General features: G+C 47.4%; 1 protein-coding gene across 3 annotated transcripts in view; it reads left to right on the forward strand.

Moving 5' to 3' along the window:
- The window catches only part of AGAP2 (ArfGAP with GTPase domain, ankyrin repeat and PH domain 2), a 146,015-nt gene that overhangs the window by 93,919 nt on the left and 27,192 nt on the right, over positions 1-24,904 (forward strand). For all 3 annotated transcript variants that reach the window (XM_077328967.1, XM_077328965.1, XM_077328966.1), the window contains 5 exons: positions 17,766-17,824; positions 18,337-18,424; positions 18,782-18,867; positions 21,083-21,224; positions 24,677-24,811. In XM_077328967.1, coding sequence (XP_077185082.1) covers positions 17,766-17,824; positions 18,337-18,424; positions 18,782-18,867; positions 21,083-21,224; positions 24,677-24,811 — 510 coding nt within the window. The remainder of the gene's footprint in view (positions 1-17,765; positions 17,825-18,336; positions 18,425-18,781; positions 18,868-21,082; positions 21,225-24,676; positions 24,812-24,904) is intronic.

Here is a 24,904-nt window from a genome sequence, read left to right on the forward strand (position 1 = left end):
ATTGACTGGAACGGGTGCCCCGAGCCCCTGGCGTAGGGCTGCAGAATGTACTCGGCTCCCCTGCGTGTCTGAGAGTCAAAAGCCAAAGATTAACAAGCACCTAGATTCTGGGTGGCTTTTACGGGCAGTCCTGAGAGTGGGGTGGAAAAAAAGGTTAAGTGGAGGCTGTCCGTAGCCTCAGCGCCATTTTTGCATGTTCCATAATGAGTGATACACAACAGTGCACCTGAGCATGTGAAGACTGCTTTCACACTCTTCCAGTTACTCAGCTAGAGTTGGATAGCAGAACACGTTGGCTCGGAAGGTGGGACATTAGGCAGTCTAAGAGTCCTGGTGCCTTTCCCCCTTAAGAACTAAGCCCATTCTAACTTAGTAGTGGAAGGTGTTTTGCAAACTAATCAGGCTCTGCATAAAGGTAACCCAAATTCTACAACTGGAATACATGACAAACTAAAAATAAGCATGTATGTTTAAATCTGCTGGTGGGGATTGATTGGCTTTCCTGCTTTCAAGATCCAATAGCTTCAGATTTTTCATTGGCAAGGAACAGGAGCAACTTATGGCTTCTGACGACAGATAGCTCCAGTTCCTTCCAGTTTGCTGTGGGAACCCAGCAGTTTTGGGCTTCAGAGGTCTTTTTTCTCGCCATGAGGTACGTGAGATGAAGCATCCCGTGTGGTTTCTCAAGATCTGAAACAATGAAATCATATGTTCATGATCTCAAATCAGCATTCTCTCATGGAACAGCTGGATTTCAGATTCAGAGAGGCGTTGGGTGGCTTTGTTTTGTTTTTGTTGTGCCTTGAGAGAATCTGAGACTGAGAGGGAATATTTAAGTGCTCAATCCAAAACTGAACTTGTAGTCCTGGTTGTCATAGGGCCGGGATGTTTTCCCTGAAAAAAACATTCTTTTGCTGCTCCTTTGGAGACTTGCTTGATGCCGCTCACAAATTGAGCCAGATTAAATAATTTAAAAACATATTGAAATGAACAGACATTAAAAACCCAGAAGCATCCTCAAGCATAAAAACTCCATTAACCCTTTGGCAGCTGAATCTCACAATAGTCTAGTTACTTGGTTACTGGAGCACCGTGCTTCTACGCAGAGGCCGCAGGGAACCCTGCAAGTGTGGCCTGTAGACATAGCCTTCACCAGCCAATTGCTTCTTAGCACCTGAGGTTCTATTCAGTGATCAAGGCTAATAAACCCAAAATACACCTCTCTCCTTCATCAGCACCCCAGAGAAAACTGTGAAACCGTGGGATGAGGGCAGATCCTTAGGGCGAGAGAATAGGAACCAAGGGACGGAGAAAACCATTCTTGCAAGGGAGCTGAGTGAGCAGTAGGCTTCCAAGGCATGTATTGGGACTCGTAACACATATTATTGACATAGACCAGCCTTTCTCAACTTTTTTACCATTGAATAAACCTCTGAATTATTCTTCAGGCTTCGGGAAACCCCAGAAGTGGTGCAATTGTGCAGAATACAGTTGGGAAGCATAGCGGTGTACATGCCCACCTGGGGCATTTCCCCTTCCCACCCTCCCCAGGCCCATCATTGGCCATGAGGGAGGTAGGCCAACATGACTGTATATGGTCGTATCACCCAATAAATGTTTGACAAATTTAAAAATATATATTAAAAACTAATTAATTCCCACCCACTCAGGAAACCCTCCCAGGGCTGTCAAAAAACCCCAGGGTTTCCTGAAACTCTGGTTGAGAAAGCCTGCCATAGACAATAGGGAGAGAGGAGCGACTCCCAAGTAGCCAAGTTTGGGGGTGACACTAAATAATTCAGGATGGTGAAAACCCAAGCAGACCCCAAGGTTGTCCCCCATTTACAGAATGATGTCAAAGGGGAATCCAGTGGGAAATGGGGAATATATATGTACTAGTGACAAAGCCCATTTGTAAAAATGGGCATGTCGAGGGTTGGGGAGAAGGCAGCGGGGGCGGGCGCAGCGCAGCGCAGCGCAGGAAGGTCGACGGGCCCGGCTGGCTCCAGGCCGTGTCCGGAGCTTGCACTGCATCAAAGGGACAGCCCCGCCGTGGCTGCGCCACCGACGGGCTGTTCCTTTGGCGCGTAGGAAGCTCGACAGGCCTGGCTGGCTCCAGGCTGGGTCCAGAGCTTCCAGCCCGGCAAAGGGACAGCCTGGCCGCGGCTGCCTGCAGGGTAATGGCGGCGGTCAGGGTGGGTGACGTGGGGGGGGGGCAGCAGGCACGAAAGCGCCTGCCGACTCGTCAGTCAGGGCCAAGGGGCCGATTGGCTCCCTGATGGCAGACTGACAACCGGAGGGCCCAATCGCCAGGCGCAAAGCGCCTGCCGATTGGACCCTCCAGTTGTCAATCCAGGGGGAAGGGGCCAATGGCCACCCTTCTCCATCCCGGACAGGGCCCACCTCAATGGCCCTTACGGCTTTATTTTTACCGCTCCCGCGAAGCGGTTTAAAGATTCTCTAACAGTGATCAAATCCATTTTTGAGGGTGACCATTTTTAAGAGGGGAACAGAACACAGGGAAAGATTTAAATAACCTGTTCTTTCCTTGTGCTGGATCCTCCCTTGAACTTGCAGGTCCACAGTGGCAGGCTAGAAAAAGTAGGAAAATGTGGTGGGGAAGGATCACAAAACTGCATATAACATGTATATCTGCCTGATATGTAAATGTATGTATATTGGGGTAAAATCCTTAATCATTTACTCCAGTGTGACTTGGGGCAGATCTCAATGAAAAAGTTGAACTTTGGGTGGCAGAGGAAAAAGGCAGGTTCTGTGCTGGGCATTATTAGGAAAGGAGAGGAACTAAAATGACCCTAATACTTTTATAGAAATCTGCGGGATGACTACTTTTGGTGTACTGTGTAAAATTCTGGTGGCCACAGCTTTAAAAACGGATGTTGAAGAACTGGGGAAAGGTGCAAAAAAAGAATTCTGAATGATCAAGGGACAGGAGCAGCTTCCTTACACAAAAATTGTAGAGCATTGGGGGGCATTCAGTTTAGATAAAAGCTTACCAAGGTGGGTCATCATACAGATATAAAGTTATGGGGGGGGGGATAATGCTAGAATGCCTAGTCACCTAGTGAAATAGATGGGACAGTCAATTCTGGAAAGGCAAAAGAAAGTACTAACTCATGGTTCATTTATGGAATTTGCTGCCACAAGATATTCCACAAGGGTTTTAGGCACAGAGCTTCTAGTTATCGTAATTAACTTCTTTGCATTGTTCCTCTTCCCCCAGTAGAGACTCAAAGCAGCTTATAGTGTTCTCCTTTCCACCATTTTATCCTCTTTATAAACCTGTGGTAGGGGAGTATATCACTGGCTCAAGGTTACTCCGGAAGTGTTCAAAGCAGAGTAGGGGGTTCAGACCTGGGTCTCCCAGAGTCTAATTTGAATCACTTACACCAAACTAGCTCTTGGAAACAGACAAATTCAAGGAGGGCAAGCTGATCTATTTTAGCAACATGGGATCTGCAGATACCTGACTCCATGGATCTGGGGCTACATAGATGCTAAACAGATTTTTCAGCAAATTTGGGGGGCGGATTAGAGCTGGCCTGGTGTATGGTTAGGACTGTGGACTTCTAATCTGGCGAGCTGGTTTTGATTACTCACTCCTCCACATGCAGCCAGGTGGGTGACCTTGGGCTCGCTCCAGCACTGATGCTGTTCTGACTGGGCAGTAATATTAGGGCTCTCTCAGCCTCACCTACCTCACAAGTTGTCTGTTGTGGGGAGAGGAAAGGTGATTATAAGCCACGTTGAGGCTCCTTTGGGTAGAGAAAAGTGGCATATAAAAACCAACTCTTCTTCTTCTTGTACTTTGCTTCTGCAGTGGCAACTGGTAGATAAAGCAGAGCCTGGTGGTGAATGCCAGGAGCCACTCCAAGATTGGTGGCAGGGGCTCAAGCCAAGAGGTGCTGTGGGCCTGGTTGTGGCCGTGGTCATGCCGGGAGCCACTCCAGGCTCGGAGCAACTCCATGACGTCACCCCCACCATAGCCAGGCTCTAAGGTGAGCAGTTGGACGTGGACATGCCAGCTCATCAATGAGGGGAGGATGAGATTTCCCCCCTCAAGCGATTTTCACAGGGTCCCCTTTGTTAACGTCTATTAGCCGTCATAGCTCAAAGGAAACTTCCAGAAGTGGCTGCTGGGCCCCCCATTACTAGGAGTGGCAGCAGTAGAAACAGCAGAGGGAGACTGTTGCCTTCATGCTTTCCTTGGAAACAGAAGGCCAGACCAGAAGGATCCTTCATTTCATGTTTTGACGGACCCACCTTGCCAGCAAACATTTGTCGCGCAGGAGGGGCAAGTGGTCTCCATCAGACGTATGCTCCAACACTTGCTGAGCCAACAGTTTTACGGCTGCGCTTGGGGCATTTAGTTTATGGGGACTGCCATCAACCCGGGAAGGACAGGTGTCTGTCTGTTTCTCTCCCGATGGCCTGTGGGGGCTCAGACACGGCTGAGAGGATAATTATCCCGCCAACAGCAGTGCAGGGTTCCAACCCTGCACTGGCGGCCGCTGCTGCTTGTACCGTTATGGTTTCTGTGAGCGCTGAGCTGAAATTGGTTTCAGGCTTGTTTCCCAGGGTGCTTTGGATCCCCCAAGGGCTGTTGAATTGGGGATTGTTTTTGATGGCCCTCTTCAAATATCAGCCTGTCCGTTTTATGAGAGAGGAGTAAAACCGGTCCTTTCACCACCTCCCAACTGGGCTGCCAGTCCTTTGTAAAATGGGCATGGTGTCATGTCCCTGGACCATTCTTTGTTTCAAAACATCTCACAGATGACCCCGCGCCCCCCCCCTTCAAATGGTTGCAGTGATGTCTTAAAATTGGCAGGTCTGTCTTATAAGCTGCAGCTGGGTGAAGTGTGGAGAGCCGGGAGGCCAACGCCATCTGCCCCACCGTGTTGATATTTAATTATTTATATCCTGCTTTTCTCTCTGAACTGGACCCTAAAAGGCTCACGAAAGGAGGAAAGAAAATATGTCAACCAATAAAAGCAGTAGCAACCGTCATAAAAGATGGCACACTCCCAATTATACGGTTGTATTATCAATTTTTAAAAAAGAATCTTCAGAGGGCTTCCATTTGAAGAAGAGTTGGTTCTTCTATGCTGCTTTTCTCTACCTGAAGGAGTCTCAAAGTGGCTTACATTCTCCTTCCCTTTCCTATCCCCACAACAGACACCCTCTGAGGGAGGTGAGGCTGAGAAAGCCTTGATATTACTGAAGAAGAAGAGTTGATTCTTATATGCTGCTTTTCTGTATCCGAAGGAGTCTCAAAGCGGCTTACAGTTGCCTTCCCTTTCCTCTCCCTATAACAGACACCCTGTGAGGGAGGTGAGGCTGAGAGAGCCCTGATATTACTGCTTGTTCAGAACAGCTTTATCAGTGTTGTGATGAGCCCAAGGTTACCCAGCTGGCTGCATGTGGAGGAACACGGAATCAAACCCGGCTTGCCAGATTAGAAGCTGCCACTCCTAACCACTACACCAAGCTAGCACCAAAATGCATCTTTGCTCATCCAATTTGTAGTCCTTTCTCCAAGGAGTTGACTTGGATTTCCACAGGGGGGTCATCCTATTTCTCCCCTCAAAAACTTTGTGAACTAGAGTAGACAACTAGTGTGAACTAGATGACTAATGTGAACTTTTCGTCTTAAACTTCGGCCTATCTATTCCAAGTCTAGCATACTAACCACTATACCACTACTGCTATGGAACAGCTTCCATATTGTTTTTGGGCTCCAAAGGGCCATCCAGTTGCTGCTTGTGTCAAATCATGCCTGGCACAGGGGTTGAATCTGGCAGGTGAATCTGAATTCCATAAAGCAGAAAGTAGAAATCTTTAGCCCAGAACTGCTTCTTCATTGCTAATACTAGACTTTTCAGATGTCATGATCACACATACAGGGAGATTACGGACTGCATGTAATGGGAATACATGCTACCCATGATCCTCCCAATATGTTCACTTGGCATATTGTATGAACAAGACAAGATGTGTGTTTCCCTTGCACTACACTGCAGTATGGGCACATGGATCACTGCATTTTTAAGGGTTTATATTTTTGCAAACCAAATTCATGGTAATATATGCATTTTCCCATTAACCCAGTGTGGCAACCACTGGCAGTCTTCAAACAGCAGTTGGACAGATACTTGTTGGGGATGCTTTAGGGCTAACCCTGTACTGAGCAGTGAGTTGGACTAGATGGCCTGTATGGTCCCTTCCAACTCTGTGATTCTGTGTCACAAGAAGATCATGGGTTGTGCACACTTCCATTATGTGCAGCCATAGCATCCTGGAGCTCATGATTGCAATGTTTGAAAAGGATTGTTAGCTGATTCATTCATTCCACTTCTTTTTGCTTTGATTTTCCTGGAAGCAGAAGGAACCCCTCCTGCACAGAAAGCAAAGCCAAGGAGAACTCCGGGCTGTCCTCATATGACTGGATCCAACACATGTGTGAGAGAGTAGGAATGTATCCCCGCACACCGTGAATGTACAAATAGTGTACAAGTTAATGCAAGGCCTCCTGAGCCATCCTTACAAGTATACCAAATCTCCCTGTCAGTGTTTGGGATCCACTGGATACAGGATTTTGGAGCAGCTTAATGTGACTGTCTACGTAGAAATGGGTCTTTGGGGGCCAGAAGGCTTTCAGAGCTGGCATCCCTTTTCACCAGATTCTGAGTAGTCCTTGTTTTGCAATCAAGAAAAGAGAAAAGAAATCAAGTGCTGCCATGCGCACCAGTCCCTCAGTTTGCAGGTCAGAGTCCAAGAGTTGAGATGTCAGCCTTGAGAGAGGCTGTCACACACTTAGAGTAGGTAGGGGTGTGGGGTACTTGCTTCCGGTATAGGCTGCCTACTCTGCTTTTACATAACAACCTGAGATGAGAGGGAACACTGTCAGCCCCAGGCAGTCATTCAGTGGGGAGATCTAGGGCTGTCACAGGAACTTTTCATTGCAAGGGAATTATGTACAGAGTTTGGGACAGCAGTCACACTGTATGTGCATGGGTGAGTGGGTGCATTCCTGCACGTAGTGATGGATGGCTCTCCCCCACCCACCCCACCCCTGATTTGCGTTGCTACCAAGAAGACATCCCATCTTACTCCCATGTGCTATATTAAGAGTCCCTCTTCCCCAGGCAACCAATAGAGCTCTATTATCTCCCAACTTGTAGTGTGTACTGCAAGCAAATGTACTTAATGCACTGGCTGGAGGCCAGGGTTTTCTGTTCAATGACAGGGAGACATAATTTTACAAATAAAACGAGATGCATTTTAAAATAAGATGAAACCGAAAACAGAATTACCGTAGCGTGCAGCCGTTTCGGACAAAGCTAAAAAACACAGAATCATCAAGATGCCATAGAGGAGAACATCATCATCAGGGAATAGTCATCATTTTCCATCTGATTTTTCACTCCCATCACAGCAAAAAAGAGGCCATGAGGGTGGTAGTTTCTGAGCCAGTTGTACCAGGAGCTGCCACTGATTTTGTCCAAGACCTGATTTTAAGCTTCAGGGCTAGTTTGTATGTTCAAGAACGGCATGGGCCTTGGAGGTCGTTGTCCCTTGTAGATTCCAGGAGGCCTTTGCACAGGTGTAGCCTCTACACCAGAGTAAGCAGCGTGCATTGCTCAGCACAGAGCCTAGCAAATGCTGTTTGTCCTAGAAGTAGGAGGAGACATGCATAATTTCCAGCAGTTTGGAAACCACAGAGGAAACATGGTATTTGGGAGGGGGGGACCAGACATTAAAGTTTGGCATCTTTATGGGACTTAACTGTGATAAAAGCCCTGGTTTTCTACAAGTAAAATAGCAAATATTCCTTACTAGAAAATAAGCCCGCTGTAGTATAAATACAGCGGGCGCTAGCTGTTAGTCCTGGCCGCCCCCCTGGCCGCCGCCCCCCGTGCTGAGGCCCCTCCACTGCTACCACCGATTGCGGCGGCGCCGATCGCGATTCGGCCGCTGGCACCGTTGCTGGCTGCGCCGCCGCTGGCGGCTCTATGGCTTCTGTCAGGCTCTTGAGCTGCCGCAGCGGATGGTAGTGCTGCTGCTGTGGTGCCGCTGCTGCTGCCGCTGCTGGCAGCTCCGCTGCTGCTGCCGCAACCGGTTCCGCCACCGCTGCCAGGAAGGCGAGGCAAGTAATGGCGGCGGGCGGCTGAATGTGGGGACAGTGGAAGGAGGGCGGATCGGGAGGCGCAAAGCACCTCTGATTAGTTAGTCCGGCGACAAGGGACCAATTGCGAGCCGCACTATGTGCAGCTCGCAATTGGTCCCTTGCCGCCGTACTGACAATCGAAGGACCCAATCGGCAGGCGCTTTGCACCTGCCGATTGGCCCCTTTGATTGTCAGTCCGAGGGAAGGGGCCTATTGGCATCCTTCCTCATCCCGGACAGGGCCCGCCCTCGGGGCCTTTACTGCTTTATTTAATCCGCTCAGCTAGGAGCGGTTAAAGATACTTTTGAGAAAGCAACAAGCTGATGTATCCTATGACACCTTAGCACACATGCCTTAATTTTTTGCACTCTAAAAAGTAGGAAAAAGTAGGATCTAAATAGAAAACACAAGCTTTGTGGTAAATACCAAATGTATTATTAAACTGTACAGAGTAAACTGTGAGTATGATTTTACATTAAATTCTCAATAAATTGAAACTCTTAGCTTTCAATAATATTTACAGAGCTAGATTCAAATGGGTAGTCGTGTTGTTCTGAAGTAGCACAATAAAATCAGAGTCCAGTAGCACCTTTAAGACAAACAAAGATTTATTCAAGGTGTGAGCTTTCGAGTGCAAGCACTCTTCGTCAGACTATGGACTCCCTTCATGACAGCTAGATGATAGCTAGATGCAGTTCCAGCTAGTTTCTGCCTTCTTCCTTCTATAGCTAATGGCAAGGAAGAGCTCAATTCCTGGTGAAACTTTCAACAGTTTTTCTCTGAGGCTTTGATGCAGTTCCTGCCCCATCTCCCGTTGTTTTTTGGGATTTTTTCCAGTTGAGCAAGATAAGGAAATAAGCTATTTGTTACCCAACCTGTGGATATATATGTCACCGAGGTACGAGGGCAGGATGAAAAGATCGACCACAAGAGAAGAGCCAGGCCAGAAAGGCAATAAAAGACATGCATCAAACGCCTTCAACACATGCCTTGACCAGGGCCAGGGCCTTTTCGGTCCTGGCCCCTGCCTGGTGGAATGAGCTCCCGGAAGAGCTAATGGCCCTGAAGAAACTAACACAGTTCCACAAGACCTGCAGGATGGAGCTCTTCTGCCAGGCATTAGGTTGAGGCCAAGGCAAGAAGGACCTTGGACTCCTCCTTTAAGCACCAACCCTGAGAAATAAGACTGCAGTGGGGGACTTTGAGGTAGGTGAGGTGTGGGATTGTTTTTAGTTGTTTTTAGATTGTTGTATTTTTAATTTATATTCTTCTTAACCACTGCGAGATGGCTGGTCCAGGATGGGCGGTCTATAAATGCAATAAATAAATAAATGCTGCCCTCATGAAGATTAGATATCTTTCCAGGTCAACCTTTTGACTGTGGAAGAACCCCTGAAATAATTTTTCAAGCTTTGAGGAGTCCCAGAAGTGATGTCAGCTAGCACCCACACCCCAGCTCCCAGAAGTGACATCAGCACCCATGTTAACAGGCATAATAATCAAGGAGGTCTGAGAGACAGGAGGCAGTTTAAAGCAGGAATAGGCATAGAATCATGGAAGGGACGTCCTGGGTTATCTAGTACAGTCCCCTGCACAATGCAGGACACTCACATCTCAATCGCTCATCCACTGTAACCTGCCACCCCCTTGAACCTTCACAGAATCAGCCTCTCCGTCAGATGGCTATCCAGCCTCTGTTTAAAAATTTCCAAAGATGGAGAACCCACCACCTCCTGAGGATGCCTCTTCCACTGAGAAACTGCTCTAACTGTCAGAAACTTCTTCCGGAAGTTTAGACAGAATTTCTTTTGAATTAATTTTATCCCACTGGTTCTGGTCCGTCCCTCCAGGGCAAGAGAGAACAACTCTGCTCCATCGTCTATATGGCACCCTTTTAAATACTTGATGGTTATCCCCTCTCAGTTATCTCGTCTCCAGGCTAAACAGACCAAGCTCCCCAACCTTTCTTCATACGTCTTGGTCTCCAAACCCATCACCATCTTTGTTGCCCTCCTCTGGACACGCTCCAGTTTGTCTACATCCCTTTTCTGAACACTGAACACAGTACTCCAAGTGAGGCTGAGCCAGAGCAGAGTAAAGCATTACCATCACCTCCTGTGATCTGGACACGATACTCCGTTTGATACAGCCCAAAAAGAAGAGCATATAAACCAGCAGACAACTCACTCATGCTCGGGAGGAAGAGCAATGGAAGCAGCTGGTTCCCTAGCTTGTGGTTGAGTCCATTAAGGCAAGAGGGGAAAGGCTGCAGACCTCCTCCAGAGTTCCCGTTGACCCCTGATTGGGAATCGCTGCTCTAGAAGCACAAACCATCTTGAATTTAAGAACTGTACATGTCTACAGCATTCCCTATTCCTGTCTTTGAAAGCATTTTGCTCATAAGAGAGAAAATATACCTTAAGCCTTTTTATCGGTTCTCCCCTAAATTTTTGTTTCTCCTATGGTGAAAATTGTGTGGGGGGGGGTGCTTTAAAAAAAGTTGGAAAACCTTTTTGTCCCTGAGTCTTCACATTTCTAAGTCGTTTGAGTGGGCTGCTGACAAACCGAGTCACCACTGTTGTACCTCTTTTCCTGTCTTCCTCACAATATTGGGGGGGTGGAGCTTTGTTACAACATGCATTGTGATGTCATAGCGCTTTGTGTTTTTCTGCCCTCCCCCATGCTGACAGCTACTCGTTTTAAGTGGAGCAGGGAAATGCACAGCGTCATGACTTCATGTCCTGCATCACATGAAATCGGAAAGAGACATGGCGCAGTGAGGATTCCAGTTCTATTTTGATACTGAAAGATCCCTGTTAAAAGAACCTTGTGATTTGTTGGTGGAGAACACAAGGACTTTATGTGCCAGATTCGTGAAGGTTGTCTTGTGTACCACACAGGTACACACTAGACCTTTGGGACTGCTTGGGACTGTGGAGCCTGGAGAAGAAGTGGCTTCAGCCTTCAACCTTTCGCTGTTTTCACAGCCTCAGTCTGCTTAATGGAACCACTATTGACTGGTTGGGTAGGAAGGCTGAAACTGCTTTCTCTCCATGGCCAGTGCTCACAAACAGAGAAAGAGGAGTCCGGCACAAGGCTCTGGTCACACATCTGCTAAAAGTACTCCTGTTGTGCACCAACAAATGTTTAGCGAGGGCTGGCTTCAGGATCCGCATCAGCATAACCTGAGGTGGGACATCTGTGTGTGTGGGGGGGGGGGCACTGCTACTGACCTTCACCCCTTCTCTGCCACTTGCCTGCAGGCCATTTCCCCATATGCACAATTGCTAGTGCTCCACCTCCTGCATTCCTGGTTGCTTGGCATGCCCAGCACTGCTACATGACAGGGTGTGCAAGTGAGGAGTGGCCCACCTAAGGTTTGCCTGGGCTCAACCAGGGCCAGGGCTTTTTTGACACCTGGGCCCCCACCTGATGAAATGAGCTCCCAGAAGAGCTATGGGCCCTGCCAGAGCTATTGCAGCTTCACAGGGCCTTTAAGACAGAGCTCTTCCGCCAGGCTTTTGGTTAAGGCCGGGCTAAGGGGATATCTTAGGCCCCTCCCCCAATATCCCCAGTTGGGCTACATCTTCATCTTCCTAGGCATTGTATGGGGAAGGGTGGGAGGAATTTTATGTTGTTTTAAAGTATTATGTTTAGGTTAGCAATTTTTAACTCTATTTGGATCCGTCTCCAGCTCCCGCGAGCAGGCTGACCAGGAACAGCGGCCTATAAATGCGATGAAATCAATCAACAAATGTATTCCTGATGTTTACAGCAGCAGCATTCCCAGTCTTGCTGGGAAAGGGCATGCTGGGGGTTTGTAAATGTGAGCAGGAAGGGAGAAGTGTGGGAGGGGAGGTCATTGTGGTGGGCAAAGGAAGAGGGATCGAGTTCTCTCTGCCCAGGGCCTCTCAGCACCTGGAACCAGCCTTGGTGCGTCTGAATAATAGCAACCAGTTATGGATACGTTGGTCGCACCCAGGCGCAGATCAGTCCTGATCACATTGCAGCATAAAAGGCAAAACGCTGCAGCACTTCAGAGATCATTTGAACAGTGCTGGTATGAGACATTTTTGCAAGGGCGATTGAAGGAGATGAATATTATTTCTGTCAGTGGGATTCGCAGGAGTACCTACCCATGTTTCCCTCCCTTTCGGGCGGATTGTTTGATGAACTGACATGAGGGCAATCCCAAGTTCACTGTAGTGAGCAAAGGGGTCATAGGGAAGGGAGAAGCAGGCCTGGCTCTGTTAACATAGGATTACATCTAAGGGTTAAAACACAAGGCAGTATCTATTGGAATAAGGCTCCATGAAATTATTTTACACTGAATTGGGCTGTAGGTCAATACTGTACAATCTGGTGGGCAGCAACTCTTCAGGGTCTCAGGGGGAGGTCTTCCGTGTCTTCCGTGCTGCTCTGTCTTTTGAACTGGGGATGATTGGGATTGAGCCTGGGACCTTCTGCATGCCAAGCTCCCAGGACCAAGCCTGTGGTCCCAGGTAGAGGTCTGGAGACTCTGGGGGCTGAACATGGGATCTTCTGCAAAGACGATGCTGTCCCACTGAGCCACAACTCCATTTCTTGCACTGGAGGAGAGGCTGCTTGAGAAGATTCTTCCCATGGCAGAAGGAACCCTTTGGGTCACAGCCATTCACATGGACCAAGTGTAGTCCTGCTGTTTGTCCTACTCAGTGCTCCTTCCCCCTCCTCCCTTTTAAGTCCTGATCGGTCGTTAAAATTAAAGCCTCTTGGAGCCTATATTAACTGTTTGTGTCAATATGATACGAAGCTTGCTTAGCATGTTACTTTCTTTGCCTCAAGGGTTAATTGTGCATTTGAGAGAGAGCATCTCCTTCTTGCCCCCCATCCCCCCTCTGGGTTAGCTAGCAGAGGACATTCAGCCAAGAACAGGGAGTTTTATTTTATTTGTTTGTTTATTTATTTGATTTTTTTTTTACCCTCCATCCTGGTAACCAGGGTCTGGACGGTGTAGAACAAGATATACTAACACACTTAAAATGCAAGACTTTTAAGACTTAATTAAAAAATATATATATGCTAAAACACTTTAAATGGGACTGTTTTAGATTGTGTTTTAAACTGCTTTTATTATTGTATTTCACGGTTGCGAACCGTCCCCCCCAGCCCATTTGTGGAAAGGAGTGGTATAAATATCTAATAAATAAATAAATATTTAAAAATCTGCACAGCAACATGTGAATGACAGATCAAGTATGCGTTTCACCCTCGCGTTTGTCTTGATAGCTGCAGCCAGAGTCACCCGAACCGGAATGCCAGAGGAATGGCAACAGCTGGATGCAGGTGGCTTAGTATGGGGCAAACACCACACAATATTTTGCCCCAAATTTGGGGGGTGAGGATGATGGATAACTGATAATTACGTAAGAGACAAAGAGAGGAAAATTCACCTTGTGGTAGATTTTCTGACACATTTCTGTATCTGCTGTCAGGTTGGAGTTCAACAAGTGAAGCTTTTCTTTTTGCTGCACATCCATTCTGGGAACAGTTGTACCTGTTGAATCTCAAGGCGCAGGAGCCCTGTGAAAGAGAAGAAGGGGCAGGGCACTGATATAAGGAAACGGACTGGCTACCATGTGCTAGTTTGGGCTAGCCAAAAGGGGAGTGCCGTCGTGGCTTCAAAACAGCAATAGCAAGGATGCCCCTTTTGGGTCTGTATCAGAGGACCGGCAGGGGGGCTGCTCTCCTTGTCCCCTTTTTCTCTTTGGTTACCTTGGTGACGTGCAGGGTGCTGTTGCTAAGCAACGGTTCCATAGTAACACACATACACATGGAGGAGGCGTTAGCTGTGCTTTTGTGCCCGGTTCTGTGCATTTGTCTTTGATCCTCAGGTGAGCAAGGCAAGGGCCCTTCCAGTCAGGGAGATTTTAAGCTGGGATTGGATTCAAATATGGGGGACTTGCCGTTTGTGCGTGTGCGTGTGTGTGTGTAAAATGAAAGAAAGCAATAAACATCTCCCTTCTCCAGCACATGGAGAACATCTGGCTTGGGTGATGAGCAGAGCTAATTTGCTCTGTACGAGCAGGGGTGCCCGCTGAATGGAAAAATCTAAATGTGAGCTAGATTCTTCCATGGGGTCCGTTTCTGTGATCACAGCGACTTGGGAAAGCCAGCCAGAACCCTAGACTTTAGTTAGAAGGGTGATGGGGAGTATTAGGAAATCTAAATTGACTTCAGCCCCCCTGCTAAGTTTATGGCTCTAATCCAGATCCACCAAGCCATGTAGGAAATTGGGGAGCTGTCTTCTGGGTTTAGCATGTCACTGTCAGGGGGAGAGATTAGCCCAGGTTGTGTGGATTTCCCACAGCTTCCTACTTCTCATTCATCAATGCTCCCCCTGTCTCTCTCCGAGGCTGATTCTCTCCCAGCCTATGCAGCTGCCGATGATTTTTCTGTGGGCTCATTCAGACTCCAAGAGGATCCTTGTGCCAATTTCCCATTCCTTTTTTGGTGCCACAATTTATCCATGCAGCATGTTAACTAAGAGTAAACCACATGCATCTGAGCATGTAGCGAGGGCCCTTTGTGTGTCTCCTCCTCGCAGGCAACCCGAAACATCCTGGATGGGACTGTGGTTAAGGACCAGACTAGATGTCCACTTTTTTAAAGAGTTGGGTCCAAGTCTTCCAGAAGCAGCTCAGATAGCCCGCAGCCACACAGCAGCCATGGGAATGGCTGTTTATAGCTGAGCCTGTTTGGCCTTAGAACACCAGCAGAGGGAGGGAGGGCACCTGCCTCCCCCAGCTGTTTTCCTTGCTGAAACAGTCCTGGGTGGAGAGTTATTTCCCCATTATGTGGAGTATCCTGCAGCCCACTGATCACCACAAAATGCTGATCCTGTTGAAATCTATGTGTTATCACTAATGTTGGAATGAATTTGCTCCCTCAAACTCACCTGGCAAAAGCTCACTGTCAGATATACAGAAACTATTCACTTGCTGGATGTTCACCGAATAATTGTTATCTGTATTAGACATTCTGTAATTTCTAACAGTGTTGGATAGATGACAAAGATATTTAGAAGAAGAAGAGTTGCTTTTTATACCCTGCTTTTCACAATCCGAAGGAGGCCCAAAGTGGCTTACAGTCCCCTTCCCTTCCTCTCCCCATAACAGACACCCTATGAGGTGGGTGGGGCTGAGAGAGCTCTTGAGAGAAACTGTTCTGTGAGAACAGCTCAGGGCTGTGACTAGACCAAGGTCATCCAGCTGGCTGCATGCAGAGAAGTGGGGAATCAAACCCGGCTCTCCAAATTAGAAGCCACTGCTCTTAAGCACTACACCAAGCTGATCTTCATATGATGTAGTCACTTTGTTGAAACTAATCAGCCCTTGGTCTGGTCAGTGCCTGAATGATAATCCTCCTGAGAATTTCAGGGTTCCATTATAGGGAAAGGTATCCTATAAACGAAATGAATCATATTTAATAGTATTTAATAATATGCTAAATGCCATAGCATTTAGTATCTGATGACATTTAATGGATTACATGATAGATTGGCATGCAATAATATTTAATATTTGATAGCTGACATTCATTGGTATTATTCAGCTTGCAAGTAAACCTGTGCATGTAAAATTGAGCCTGGTATTTTAAATGCACTGTTCAAAACGTGAATGACCAAAGGAATTTCAAGTCCTTGAGAGCATTCCTCTTGTCCAGTTGCCCTTGCTTCCCTGCCTTTGTGCCCCAGGAGCCCTTGTGCAACCTGGGAGCATTTGTGGGATTTTGGGAGTAGCAGGCACCACCACAGAATGACTGCCCTTGGAGGTGGGACCAGTCACAAGATGGCAACCATGGAGCCAATAACAAAAGGATGGGAGGTCTGAAGCCAGATGCCCTCCAATGATGGGGTGAATTGTTTCTGAAAAGGGGACTCCCTAGAGGCAAAGAAGGTATTTCCTGCATGCTCAGAGGCCCTCGCTTCATTAAATATTCAAACTCATTGAAAATAATTTGTAGCACTTTCCTCTGTCCAGGTTAAGTTATCTCTCTGTTTCCTTCTCTGTGAGTGATGTCCCTTCCACACCCTCCCATTTCCCCATATAGTCTGTGAGTTGGAGCTAGACTAAATTTTCCGCACATGGAATGGGAAACTTCCACCAGTTCCCCCTTCTGAACCCTGATTTGCCTCTCGTGCTGTTCCTGAGAGCCCCTTTTCCCCTGAGAGTAGCATTTTTGGAGTCTTCACTGGGCTGCAGTGAGAGGGGAAAGGTAGGAAAGTTCTGTTCCACTAACAGACATACTTTGTTTCAGCAGAATATTATCCCTGTCTCCCTTCTGCACCCTCTTTTGCTGTGCCAGGTGGCTTGGAACTATTTCTTTCAGTCTAGTGCAGGACTGGCACCTAAGGCCTCCTTTGCTGGCATGCCCAGGGATATGAAATATTCCAGTCCAGTCTCCATCAACTTTCCCAGGGAGTCAGAACACCTGCTTCCTAACCTCCCCTCCTCCTCCTGCTCTAAACTGGCTCTTTATGCCATGATCGATGCCTTCTCTGCCACTCTGGCACGTGCCTCGGGACCCTGGAAACACACTGTGGTTTGCGTGCATGAGTTGCAGCTGCATCCTCTGCGTTCTCTCCTTCCCCGGAAGGGCCACAAAGCCCTGACTGTTGTGCGTGGGAAAGCCGAAAGGCTAGAGGGACTTGTCCCCGGAGAGCAGCTGATGGTATGTTCTGGGGAGAAAGACAGCTTCACTGCCTGCCTTCTCTGGTTTTGTTTATTAAGCTGCGGCCACACCACAGCTTCCTGCCACCCTGAGACAATAGCCTGCCAGAATGTGCTTGCCGGTCGAAGGGGGGGGGGGAGCTTTCCTCGCATCTAATCTGATGAGAAAACTGGAAGTACAGGTCACATTCAGATGTCACAACATAATTCCGTTTGTTCACACTGGACATGAACAAAACTTGGTTCTCAGTCTCCTGCATTCTTCCTCTGCCTCCCTGCCCCACTCCCCAACATGTGGAATGTGATTGAAGGCTTTATGCTTTGAGACACTTTCCATCGTAACTTCGGCTTGCCATGATGATGCCTGGATGAAAAATGCCTGGGCAAACTGGGGTTTCTTGCCTTGTGACCAGTGGGATTCTAAATTGGGATTAAATCCCATTGTGGGGAGGAAACCAGTTCTAGTTTGCCCACGGTTCTGCATTTGGCTATCATCACCAACTGAAGTTTGGCTGATGGTTCCCTGAACCTGGAAAACTTCAGGTGTGCATGGTGGAAGGGAGCGGGTGCATGGAAAGAAGCTTGCCCATCTCAAACATACTTGTTGAGACATCTAATGCTGTCATAATGGCTAGAAATTAAAGCTCTCCAGTAGAAGACCCCAGTTGACATCTTACCTCCTCAGTCCTCAGGTCACTACCATGGCATTAGCAGTAAGCAGACTAGCTCAGCTCTCACCATCAACACTGTGGAGATAACCTTACAAGGCTGTTCTGAAGCGCTCTGAACCCTTGAAAATTGCTATGCAAAACCTAACTATTGGCGTTCAATGGTTATGACTGATCCGACTTGCTTTCTTTCCTCAGAAGCCGTTGCGAACAGCCAGGAATGGACCCTCAGCCGCTCCGTCCCCGAGCTCCGATTGGTAGGTGTTCTTAGCTTACAAACGTACCAACGGGTGTGCTCCTCAGAAAATACACGTTCTCCTCGTAACATCACACATTTGCCTGATATCACCTAGGCAGTGTCATGCGGTTAATTCACAGGAGTGGCTTTGTGTTGGATAATTCTAGCTTTAGTACTCAGAGCCTCAAGAGGCTACAAATGCCTTTATTGCCACAACCTAACTAGTACAAAACAGCCATGTCAATATTGTGGCTTCTGAGCAGGTCCACGGTTCTGAAATGCAGTTGGGTAACAGTCCTGTCTATTCATCTTTCCTATCCTCCCAGTTCTCACCTTGCTAACTAGGCTTTCTCAGGAGTTTCTGTCACACCTCAGTTACCTTGTATTGATCATGGAGATAATCTGGGTACTGGACAATTTTCTGAGGTAAAACGTGGAACTCTGAGGACACCTGAAGAGTCCAGAGAGTCACCGACAGTGCCTTGCCTCGTGATCACCCTGTCGTGTTCTTTCTTCTTTTGCCTTCTTCAGGGTGTTCTTGGGACTGTCAAGAGTGGGAAATCGGCGCTTGTTCATCGTTACCTGACTGGCTCCTACTTGGGCCTGGAACCAGCTGAGGGTGAGTGGTCTTCATTTCCCTGTCCCCAAAACAGATCTCCCTTTCTGCCCTCCCTTGAAGAACCTGTGCTCATCTTTCCAGGGAATTTCATGCTCTCTCCATTTCTCACCATGTTTGGGGAAAGGAGAAGTGACAAGGGAGAACAGACAGACAAGTAGGAGAGCTTTCCTCCCAGCATGGAGACACAAACACACACACATCCCGCCTATGTCTCAGATTACCTTTCTGCACCATCGCTGTCCCTCATCACAGCCACAAGCTGCTTTCTGGCCAAGCTGTACAGGTTTCTTCCTGGGTGGGGCAGCTTCCTTTGGGTTTCAAGCCCCTCCTCACTCTGCTGTTTTTTTTTCCTTCCAGGGGGCCAGTTCAAGAAGGAAGTGGTGGTGGATGGGCAGAGCCATCTGTTGTTGATTCGAGAGGAAGCAGGCCCTCCAGATGCCAAGGTGATGCTCTCTTGTCGACCAGGAGTGGGCAGCTGGCAAATCACCCCAGCCCTTTAGCATTTTGGATAAGCTGTGTTGTATAGCTCACACTGTACAGCTCACACTATGTGAAGATAGTCCTCCTTTGCAGGGAACTCTGGGAATTGTAGTTCTGACAGGAGTGGGAACAGGCTTGTAGGCCCTCCCCCTTTTTTCTTGCCTAATCAGAAATCATCCCTCCCTTTACTGTATGCCACTATGTGTAATACAATAGTGTAATAATTTTGAGTGACACTGAGTTCGTTAAGAGTTGGCTGCTAATTGCAATTATTATTATTATTATTATTATTATTATTATTATTATTATTATTATTATTTTACTGTATGCTGCTTCTTTACTTTATTCAGTTTATAACTGAATCTGTCATGGGCAGCTGGAAGGAACTGAATGGTTCTGGATTCTTTTCTTTGAAAATACAGAGATTACCTCCCACCCAGGGAGCAGCCAAGCTGCTGTCTGTTTCCTCTTGAAAGCATTTACACAGCTCACAGGGTCTTACTTCATGCTTTGTTTCCCCTGGGAAACTGTTGCATAGCCATATCACTTCACCTACAAACCCCGGTGGGGCAAATGGTGCACCCCAAGGCGGTTCAGGAAGGGGGGACGGCACAGGAGGGATCTAAACCTTTTCCTTCCGAGTGCCGCACTCCTTATGTTTATGTTTGTTTATGTTTATTTGATTTTTAGCCTGCCACTCCCACAAGGCTAGAGGTGGGTTACAGTAGATAAAAACCCCGGATAAAATTCCCCTAAAAATTACAATCCAGAATCTCCTATACAATTCAATATATATGTAAAATGGCAGCATAAAACAACTAAAACCCCCCTTTAAAGATAACGCCTCTGGGGGTGAACATGGGAGAGAGATCTCCAGTCGCCAGTAGAGTGATTGAGGAGGGGAGTCCAGATAACCCTTATTGTGCCGGCCTCAACCATAGACCTGGTGGAAGAGCTCTGTCTTGCAGGCCCTGTGGAAGCATGAAAGCTCCCACAGGGCCCACAGCTCTTCTGTGAGCTCATTCCACCAGGACTTTAAAGGCCAAGTGTGCTTCCCTGGGGCCAGGTATGACCAGTAAATTTGCTCCCACAGAGCATAAAGCTCTGCAGGGGGCATAGGGTGAAAGGCAGTCCTGAAGATATGTAGGACCCAGACCGCGAAGGGCCTTAAAGGTAAGTACCAAGCCCTTGAACCGGATCCGGGCAGCAACTGGAAGCCAATGCAGCTGCCTCAGCACAGGCTGGATGTGGGCCCTCCAAGGTGTTCCTGTGAGGACCCTAGCAGCCACATCCTGCACCAGCTGCAACTTCCGGATCAAGCCCAAGGGCAGGCCCGTGTAGAGCCCCATACCAAAGTCCTACATGCCTGGAAAGCACAGAGCTCTCAGTGTGTGAGTGACCCAAAGGGCCAGGGAAAATGCTTTGCTTAGCTAGAACTGCAAGTCATGAGACCCAGGCCTTGGGAATTGTGGTTGTGTTGGGCTAGCTCTGAGCAGAGATATCTAACAGACTGTGAAGGGGATGGATCCTGTCAATGAAAGAAAAGGGGAAGGAGGGTAGTTTTTTGCCAGTGCCCACTTCCACTGCAAGAGCCTCTTGTGGCGCAGGGTGGTAAGGCAGCAGAAATGCTGTCTGAAGCTGTCTGCCCATGAGGCTGGGAGTTCAATCCCAGCAGCCGGCTCAAGGTTGACTCAGCCTTCCATCCTTCCGAGGTCGGTAAAATGAGTACCCAGCTTGCTGGGGGGTAAACGGTAATGACTGGGGAAGGCACTGGCAAACCACCCCGTATTGAGTCTGCCATGAAAACGCTAGAGGGCGTCACCCCAAGGGTCAGGCATGACTCGGTGCTTGCACAGGGGATACCTTTACCTTTACCTTTACTTCCACTGCATCCCTCTGATCTACCCTCATGCTGTTTTCCTTTGGGATCTACTGTCCCCAAAACAGCTGCATTTCGGACAAATCAATGGGTGGCGGCAGATGGGGGAAGTTCCATTCTGCTGCTAGAAGCACCTCCTGCTTAAAAAAAACACACACGTAAAGTAAAAAGTAAATAAAGTAAAGTAAAAACAACTTCCTCTCATGTTTGTGGTTGCATTCTAAACGTGTATAAATACCCTCACCAGAGAGAGCCCTTCTTGTTGACTGGGACTTCCCTCTGCTTTCCTTCTCTTCCAGTTTGCCAATTGGGCAGATGCCGTCATCTTTGTCTTCAGCCTGGAGAATGAGGCCAGTTTCCAGGAGCTGTCACAGTATTATGGGCTCCTTACCACGTACCGGGCAGTCTCTGACATGGCTCTTGCGCTTGTGGGCACACAGGGTGAGTAAGAGAAGACACAAAGGGGACGTTAGTCTCAGGACCAGAGGGGGGCAGGTACCAGGACCCTCCACTCAATGGAGTTCTAGAAGGGGAAGCTGAGTATAATAATTCCATAATAAATGGTACCAAAAGAGAGCAGAATTTTATTAGAATCCAGGCAAGACCTGATCTGGGCCCTCCTAGACTATAACCAGCCAATATCTGCAACCACCATAACAAGTGATATTAAAGCAAAGCTCCTTATGCGAGCATATTAAAATAACTATAACATACAATACAGGGCTGTCCCTAAATTCACAGCTCCCCACAATATAAAATGGGGCAAAAGATTTCAGTCAAAGCCTCTACATAGCTGTTATCTTCCCCTGAGTCTTAATGAGCCTTATGGTTAACTCTTATTTTACACTCAGTGTTTTTTCCAACAGGAGAGGGGCACCTCTTCATTGCATATCTGTGTTTCAGTGAAGGATTCCGAGCTCTGTTGTTAACAAAAGAGCCTTACGTCCTCCGTTTTTTGTGTAAAGGCCCTTAAGGCAACTTTCAAAAAACTAAAAATAATATTGCCCACCTCTGATAATCTTTATATTGTGCATCACCCAGGTGGATTCAGATATCTACAGAATGGGGCCAGCCCTGGAGAGGGGTTTGAATACGCTGTGATAAATATATCACATTGAAGTTCTTCACATCTGTAACAACAAAGCTGGATTCTTACAAATATCCGTAACATTATCTGTTTAGTGTGGAGAGGGAGCATGGGGACACATGAAACTGCCTTTCACAGAATTAGACCATTGGTCAATCAAGTCAGGATTGTGTACTCTGACTGGTGACCGCTCTCCAGGATCCCAGTAGAGGCCTTTCCCATTACCTGATTCCTGATCCTGTTAACTGGAGATGCGAGGGATTGAACCAGGGACCTTCTATATGCCAAGCAGATGCTCTGTTACTGAACCACAGCACTTCCCTACTGTGCAATATGCTGAATTTCTGCCCCTCCTTAATCTTGCTCAGCCCTTCTGTGACTTTTGAGTTTCCACCAGATTTCACTGCCTGCATAGAAATTAAAATTCATCACTAGAAATTTAAAAAACAAACAAACCTTAACAATGCTAGTTGCAGCAGTTTTGCAGCGCATTCACAGAGTGCGTGTCCTCTGGATTGTTACACAGACCTGCTTTTGAAACGGGGAATCCTGCTGGTGCCGTCTGTGGCCTCTTATTTAAAATCTTTATATCTGTCCGACCAGACCATCTAAGTGACAGCTAACAGGAAAAAATAATCTATAGCCATTAAAAAGCTTAAATATCAAAATACAAAAATATAAAATTAGCAGCGATGACAGTCAGAATCAATCAAAACAGTAAACCAGCTGAACAGACTATCAGACAGTGATATTAGATAACTAATAAAATCAGCTATGGGTCCCCAAGGTTCTCTTAAAATGCATTGCTTTAGCCTAGCACTAAAACATTGGGGGGAAGAGGAGAAGAGAAATCTCCACTGGGAAAGGAATGCAGTGATCTTGGCAGTCCTTTGGAGAAGGTCTTTTCTTAGCAATAACCCAGTGCCCTGGCATATGCCAGACGCTGGACTGGATAATGACTCGGGTAATTCTGTGTTGGACTCTGTCCAAGACTCAGGGCAGTGGCCAACTGGTCCAAGAGGGCAGGTTGCAGTGATATAAAGTTAAGTCCAGTCATCTGGATCAAGGCACTGGTGGGAAGAGTCAGTGTAAAATCAAGAGGCCAGCTGAGGCCAGGAACCAGGAAAATCTGCCAAAAGGGGCGGAGAACAGCAAAGGCCGAGAAACAGTCCTGTAATAGCTGAGGCTGCACATACTCATAGCCCTGATGGAGGAGACTAATGTGCCAAATTTGGACAGTGCAAAGCCATTAAAAACAAACACACAGACCTTAACTCTGTGACTCAGTGCTGAGTTCAGAAGGGTCAGCCAACAAGAGAACCGAATGGTACACGAAACTGTTTTTCTATGAATTAACTTAGCATGGATATAGTTCAGACAGGGCAGAATGATGGCTAAAGTCTTACTTCTTTACCTTCAGTTCTCTGGGGGACAAAGGGCCAAATTAGAAGTCAACGGGCAATTTGTGAGCGACATATTCATATATCACCATGTTCCCCTGCTTTTACTTAAATCGGGTTGGGGGAGTGCCTGTGGCTTTAATAAAAAACAGAGTGTAACTGGCGGAATAAGGCCTTCTCCATCTTTTGCTCACCTCCCTGTGCTTTGTCATTTGAGGCCTGTTTCTTACAGCATGGCACAGGCCCAAACTAGATGTTACATCTAACTCAGGGCCACCACAGAGACTTGAAGCTAGATCCAGGAAACCATCCTCATATACTGCAATCACCTTAATCCAAGTTCCTTTTGCTCCCAACCACCACCAGTGCTGTTTTCCCTGCTGGGTGTTAACTTGCCTCTGGAGGGGGGGGATGTATTCAGGGCACATGCAGCCCTCCTTGGGGCTATTTTGGTTTGGTAAAACCACATGGGGATGTTGAAGCCCATTTTGCTCCAATTTCCAGTCCTGATCCTGATTGGGATCCTGCAGCACGTCAGGGTTGGAACTGGAAGCTCCAAGTCTTCATGGCAGGGGCAAGTTAGAGGCAATGTCTCATTCGGCTCTCAGTTCCTATTTTAGGGAGAAGTTGGGAGCGTGCTGTTTCGAACAGCCGAGCCTGGGGAGGTCTGTAGAAAGGGTTTAGCTCCTCTTGCCTTTCTATTCCATTTTCTGCTGCTTGTCGATTGATGCACTCCCCCCTTCTCTGCTCACTTTACATACGAATGGGAAGATGTGAATGGATTCCTTCTTCCTAAGCTGTTTCTGTGGTCTGCTTCTAGTTCAGAGGTTTGTGGGTCTCATTTGAGGCCACTGAACGCTGCCTTACAGTTTGCACGAATATTGGTCATTTTAAAATGGTTGTTTTTATTATTTTATTGCATTGGTTTTATTTGTGAGTCACCCCGAGAAGATCTCTGGAGAGGCAACATCTACACACTCTAAAGAAATACAATGAGCAAATGCATACGGAATCCACACGCAGCCCATCTGTAAAAGGGGAAAGGAAATGTTTATAACTAGGACATAGGAGAATGTGAAGCAGGCTTCAAAATATGTGTTGTTATGGTTGGTCTTAATAAAAGTATTTATTAACTTAATAGGATGGATTTGCTATGGACAACTATGACTTACCAAAAAGTTTTTTTTTTTTAATGCACACAATGTAATCCTTGGGTGAGTGAGTCAATTGCCCCTCTTGTAAATGGGGCAATGTTCATTTCTGCCCATAGCAGATTCTGTCACACAGCTCGACTGCTATTGAGTTTTGTCGTTTTGTTAAAAATAGACAACAGTTCAATAAACCTGTAAGGCTGGCGACCTTCTGTCCAGCTCCGAACACAAAGGCTCTCTTCTGTCTCCTTACAGATAAGATCAGCGCCAGCAACCCACGCGTGATTGAGGATTCCCGAGCTCGGACTCTGTGCACTGAAATGCGCCGTTGCCTCTACTACGAGACATGCGCTACTTACGGGCTCAATGTCGACCGTGTCTTCAGTGAAGGTGAATGTCTCCCTGGGGGGTACCCTTGAGTCTTTGGCAGGGGAGAGGCACGAGCTTGTACTTCTTGGCAACAACGGTGCTAAGAAGTGAAGG

The sequence above is a fragment of the Paroedura picta genome, chromosome 3 (genome assembly GCF_049243985.1).
Source record: "Paroedura picta isolate Pp20150507F chromosome 3, Ppicta_v3.0, whole genome shotgun sequence".
Lineage (NCBI taxonomy): Eukaryota > Metazoa > Chordata > Lepidosauria > Squamata > Gekkonidae > Paroedura > Paroedura picta.